General features: G+C 55.3%; 1 protein-coding gene across 1 annotated transcript; it reads right to left on the reverse strand.

Annotated features, from left to right (window-relative positions):
• Positions 1 to 2535: 2535 nt before the first annotated feature.
• On the reverse strand, positions 2536 to 5065 carry Cend1 (cell cycle exit and neuronal differentiation 1). Its single transcript, XM_033764036.1, has one exon. The coding sequence runs from the start codon at positions 4984 to 4986 to the stop codon at positions 4534 to 4536; it is 453 nt and encodes a 150-aa protein (XP_033619927.1). The 5' UTR covers positions 4987 to 5065; the 3' UTR covers positions 2536 to 4533.
• Positions 5066 to 6062: the final 997 nt, after the last annotated feature.

Below are 6062 nucleotides of genomic sequence, written 5' to 3' on the forward strand. Positions count from 1 at the left end.
GAAGACGAGTGGACCTAAGAGCCTGGCACTAGTGCTCCAAAAGCAAAATCTGAGGACCAAAGGGCTGGGGGCTCAGAGCACAGGGCAGCAGGGTGGGGGCACAGCCTGGACCTCACAGTGAGGCAGGGCCTCCCTCCAACAGTGTCAAAGGCACAGATGCCTTTGTCCCTGAAATAATGCTGTCTTTCTATGTTAGATTTGACAGCATATGTGTGCTTTTTTAAATACTGAATATTTTTCCTGTCTGGTATTTGCTCATATCTTAAAAGTTGTTCTATAATAAAAATAATTTAACCAGCCCTAATGTTCCTGAGGATTTTTTTTTTTTTTTCATTTGGAAGAATCCTTATGTTACTCCAGTTTGGGGACCTTTGAAGACCTGGGCCTCAGGGATGTGTGCCACCAGGTTCTGACATTTCCCTGGCAGGGACACCAGGAGCTGAGCCAAGTGGGAAATTACAAAGAAATGGAGCGACAAGATGGTTATAAAAAGGCCAGTCAGTGACAGTGACAGTGCCACATGACAGATGTGCTGAGAAGCAGGAGCTAGAGGATACAGTGTCACTGTGTGGGGTGGCAGGGGCCATCAGGCCTCCTGTGGGGAAGGAGACAGTGTGAGCTGCACCTGGAACCTCAGTGCCTGGGGACTAGGCCAGTGTGAGTCCACACCAGCTGTTGGACTGGAGCATGGCAGGATGGTCTCCTAATCGTTCCAGATGTGCAGGGATGGATTGAAACCTCTGCTCCAGAAGCTATGAACTGAGAGTTTGCAGTGTCCTGGGTGGCAAAACCTTAGATGTGTAATGCATAGAAATTCCTCAGATCAGGCGAAGGCTTTCCAGCCAGCGGACGCATGAGCTCTGGTTCGGAGTGGAAGACATGGATGACTGACAGAAAGACCTGGATGATGAAAGGAGCCAGCTCAGTACAGCCAACCAAACAGGCCAGAGTTCTCGTTGGGATTGGCAGAATCTGGGGTACTCACAGGCCGCCACTGTGCAGCATGCCTGCTGTGGAGGGGCAGTAATGCTGGGCAGACCCCAGAAATAAGGAGAGTCTCAGGAATGTTGTATACCCTTAAGAGCCCAGAGATGGAAGCATCCTGGGTGTCCATGGACAGATATGAGGACACACAAAATGTGGACCATCCAGTCTGTTACTCAGCTCAAACATCATGACTCTTCGGGTGCAGAACTCTGCGAGGCCAGGACCAGAGGGTCACAGGTTTGAGGCCAGTGTGCAAAACTTAGCAAGACCCTGTCTACACACACAAAAAGGGCTAGGAATGTACCTCAGTGTGAAGGACCTGGGTTCAATCTCCAGTACTCCCTGAAAAAAGCTGGGGATCTAGCTTAAGTGGTTCCACCGCCTGCTTCACAAGCACAAGGTCCTGAGTTCAATCCCCAGTACCCCCTCACACTCCCCCAAAAGAAACCTGATATGTTACATGGGTGAAGCTTGAGGACATTGTGCTCTTGAGTCATGAGGTCCCTGGAGACAGGAAGTAGGGTGGTGGGTCCCAGGGGCTGGAGGCAGACCTTGAACTGGGGAGATGGAAAGTCCTAGAGGTGGATGGTGATGCTGGCTGCACAAAGTGTGAATGGGCTTAGAGATAATTTGTTTTTTGGTTTGTTTTTGTTTTTGAGACAGGGTCTCACTGTGCAGTCTGGGTGGACTTGAACACTCTATGTAGCTCAGGCTGGCCTTGAACTTGTAGCAATCCTCCTGCCTCAATCTCTCAAGTGCTGGGGTGACAGGTGTGCCCCCACCATGCCTGGATGATAGTTCATAGAGAAAAGGTTCATCTTGGGCCATGGTTTCAGAGTCTGTGGGCTTGAGCCTGCAGTGGGTGGGGCAGTGTCACAGTAGGTGTCCTTGGGGGAGCAAAACCACCACACGCTTCATCCCAAAAGCAAGAAAGGCGGGAGGGGCTAGGGTCCTACAGACCCTTTCGGCACATGCCCCTAGCTGGGCACAGTACCCACATCTGTAATCCCTGCACTGTGGGAGACAAAGGCAGGAGGATTTTAAGTTTAAACCCAGCCTGGAGGACTTAGTGAGACCCTGTCTCAAAATAGCAGCTAACGAAAACAGTTGGAAATGCTGCTCAGTGCAGAGGCCCTGGATTAAATCCCTGGGTAGGGGTGAGAACACTCCTGGTGACCTGAGGACCTCCCACAAGGACCTCCCTTAAAGATTCTATAACCTCTAAACAGTGCCACGCTGGGGACCATACAGGCCTTAGGGGACAGTCCAGATCCAACTTAGCAAGCATCACAAGCATTTTCATTCCTGCTTTGGCTGGAGGTACAGACTTTTTTTTTTTTTTTTTTTTTTTTTTTTTTTTTTTTTTTTTTTTTTTTTTTTTTTTTTTTTTTTTTTTTGTAGCAGGGATTGAACTCAGGACCTTGTGCTTTGCCAGGCAGGCATGGCACCGCTGAGATATATCCCTGACCCCAGAGATGCGGGCATTTTTTTTCTTTTTCTTCTCACTGAGTTTATTGATACATTTTAGGTATACAGTAGTTAATTCATTATTGGGATCTTGTACCTTTGGCGCCGGCATTTTTAATCTACTTCCTCCTCTAACAGTCGATGAAGGAAGCAGCAGTGTGGGAGGAATGTTGCAGGTTGGAGGGTCACCCTTGGACTTGCAGCTTGGGGTGCTCCACCGAAATATCTGACACTGCTTTGTCTGTTGGGTTTTTGAGACAGGGACCCACTATATTCTAGGATGGCCTTGAGTGTGAAATCCTTCTGCCTCAGCTTCCCAGATTGCTGAGACTATAACTGTCTATTTTGAAGTGCAGACCATGGGCCAGATAGAATGGGACAGAGGTCTGGAGGGTGGGCAGGGTGAGAGGCCCACCAGGCACAGAACAGCACTGCACCTGTGTGGTACAGAACTCTCCCTCCCTTTGAACAGGCCCAAGTCGGGCAGCCCAGGCCTGAGAAGGCGGTGAGGGTGGCCCGGGTGAGGTCTTCAGCCTGCTGTTTTCTCCCTATGGCAGCTGCCTGCAGCTGTGTGCCCCTGGGGTGCGGCTGTGTGGATGTGCTTTGGGCATGGTAGGTACCGAATGAATGGGCCAGGAAGGAGACAGCCCTGTGCCCCTTCCACCAGCTGGAAGGTAGCCTAGGGGAGGAAGAGGGGGAGCCCCACCCACCAGCCTGACACTCCTGGGGTGGAGCCCAAAGAGCATTCCTGGGCCCAGCATGGCCTTGATCCCCCAAATTGGACGCTAGGCCAGAACAGGCTGAGAGCTGTGGAAGAGAAGTGACCTCCTGTAGATTCCTCTGTTCCCCTCGGATGGAGCTCCCAGAGGACTGAGGAGCTTCGTGCCCTACGCTGTGTAGCCAAGCCCAGGTCTAGGTTTGTCCTGCAGGCCTGGTGTCCTTCTGGAAGGTCAGGGAAGGGGCCTCTGGGATGGGCAAAGCTCGCTGGGGCTGTGGGTAGATCCACAAGGGACCCAGGGCTTCCTGCCTGCAGTCTGTGAAGCCTAGGTGTAGGTGTGTCCCCAGGCGCCAGCAGAAAGCTTCTGCCCCTCGCAGCAGACACAGGTGAGGACACGAGCCCAGCCTTTAAACAGCAGAGTTTATTTCAGACTCAGCCTCTTCCCAGGCCCAGGGTTCCTGTGATATTGACCAAGTGTAGTCATTACTCCCACAGTGGCCACTGTGACTTTGGGAAGCCTGCCTGCTGCCGCTATACCAGGGGCAGGCCAGGGCCAGGCATGGGAAAGAGGGCTGTGCCGCTGTCTCCCTGCAGGCAGTGGGCGGTGGGTGATGGCCACTCACCAAGCAGTTCTACTCTACCTGTTATTGCATTTATACGCTTGTTGGATGGGGATGCTGTGTGAAGGCAGGAGGGATGGTCTGCTGGGAGTGTCGGCAGGCATAACAGGGAGAGGAGATCCTCCTTGAACCCCTGCCTCCCTGCCAGACTTTCAGCATTCCCCGGGAAATGTGGTGTGCTCCTAGTCGCTGGGTCTCCACTGGGACACAAGCTGGAAAAGGAGAACTTCCAGGAGCCCTTGCCAAGACCAGTACCCAGCTGTCTTTTCCCTCAGCCACAGCACAGGCAGTGGGTAGAGGCGGCTCTGCAGATGGGCCACTCACCTCAGGGCAATACCCGCATCATCAGGTCCAGAGCAGGACAGGGGACATGAGCTACCACACCCTTTAGGGACCCACAGGGCCTGCCCATCCCACCACTGGTCCTTTGGAGACCGGCAGATAGCCACACACAGGGTCTGTTCCTTCCTTCCTAACCCTGCAGGTAAGCTCTGCCCTGTAAGCCCAGAGCCCAAGCTCCTGTCCTACAGCTTGGAGGGGACTGTGCTGGGGTCAGCAGAGGTGGCTCACTGTCAGTCTCTCCCGCTGTGTACATGGGGGAAGGGGTGTACATATATGTATAGGATACGATGTATGTGTGTAGATATAGATAGGTATTGTAAACTCGCATGCACTAGCTCCCAGTTCTGTACAGGAAGTGGCTCTGTGCACCCCCGCCCCCCGACACTGAGCATCAAGGAATCATTTTTTCCGGGCCAAGAAGGCCACACCAAGAATTAGGGCCACTGCTGCCACAGCCACACCCCCAGCCACCAGCAGGGGTGTGAAGTTCTCACAGGGCCAAGGACCTTGGCCCCCTGGGCCCCTAGTGGTAGATTCATCCTCTTCCGCTCCATCCCCAGGGCCCTTGGGCTCTGGGGTTGCCTCAGGACTGCTAGTGACAACAGGAGCTGTGGGGGCTGGCTTCAGGTTGCTGTGGTTGTTGAGAAGGACAGGGTCAGCCTTGGCTGGGGCCTTCTTCCCAGAGGCAGGGGCTGCTGGCTGCTCCTGCTTCTCGGCTTGGGTCTCCTTTTTCCCGGTCTTGGTCAAGGGGGCTTTTCCATCAGCAGCTGGAGAGGCCTTGGCCTCAGCAGGGGCCTGAGGCACCTTAGTGTCTGGCTTCGGACTGCTGGCCGACTTTGCCCTGGACTCCATGGTGGTGGTGCTGGCAGCTGAGCAGGTGTTGAGACAGGCAGGTGTCTCAGGACAGCTCACTCCTGGGCATCATATGGGCCTGGAGGGGGACACCAGTGAGGATGTGGCAAGGGAGGAGGCCCCCACACATCTCCCACATCCAGCCCTTTGCAAACCCTCCCTGTCCCTGGCCTCTCTAGGAGCTCCCATAGGCCCCACCTCCTCAGCCCCTGACCACTCCCAGAACAGCCCCTGCAGCTACAGAGGCAGGGTCTGTGGAAGAACCCAGGTGGGAGGGGCCGGATGGGACCAGCCAGAGGCCTCTGCTTCCTCTCTAAACTTGTTCTGCCCACTGCATCCATTTCCTGAGAACTGCAGGAGCGTGTGGTCAGAGGAAGGTGGGGTTAAGTGGGCACGGTGGTACAGAGACGAAACATGTACCCAACTTGGGCTCCCTGCTGTTTCTCAGGGGTGCTGAGCCACCCCAGCTGCAGCCCGGCCAAGGTCCTGGTGGAGGAGGAGTGGGAACTGAGCTGGAACCCTGGCTCAGGGTCGGGAGTGGGCAGAAGGGCATTAGGGCCAGGCCCCTGGGGTGATAAAACTGAGGTATCACCCCTAGGCAGAGAAGCAGGGCAGGCTGCCACAAGCCTGTGCCTCCTGATGGGCATCCACCCTCCTGGCTTCTAGTGCCCTCATCCTTCAGCGGCTGACCTGCATCCAGGCCAATGGCAGGGTGCCCTTGCGGAGCCCAGGGCTGGACTTGGCTCTGGGGCACAGCCTACGGTAGTGCACACGGTGTGGGGCCTCAGGGTTACGGCAGAGGGTGGGTGCTGGATGTAGGAAAGGCCTCCCCGACCGGCAGGTCCCAGGTGGAGCAGAAGGGCCTGGCCTGAGGAACTACAGCCACAGCTGGACCGGGCGGGGCCGCTGGAGGGATGAAAGACGCCTCCGCTACAGGAAGAGGGAGCCTGCTGAGGCTGTAGCTCAGGCTTCCCATGCCCGGACAGGCGCAGTGACCACACTGAAGGTCACCCGAAGGGCACAGCGTGATGAGGGTGTCCCGCGGAGGGGCCCGCCGCCCCGCACACCTGCGGCTC

Source organism: Fukomys damarensis, unplaced genomic scaffold (assembly GCF_012274545.1).
Source record: "Fukomys damarensis isolate Sample0158 unplaced genomic scaffold, DMR_v1.0_HiC HiC_scaffold_16, whole genome shotgun sequence".
Taxonomy (NCBI): domain Eukaryota; kingdom Metazoa; phylum Chordata; class Mammalia; order Rodentia; family Bathyergidae; genus Fukomys; species Fukomys damarensis.

Bases quoted from the DNA above. Each gene is read 5' to 3' on its own strand.
- Cend1 (XM_033764036.1), bottom strand. From the start codon at position 4,986: ATGGAGTCCAGGGCAAAGTCGGCCAGCAGTCCGAAGCCAGACACTAAG.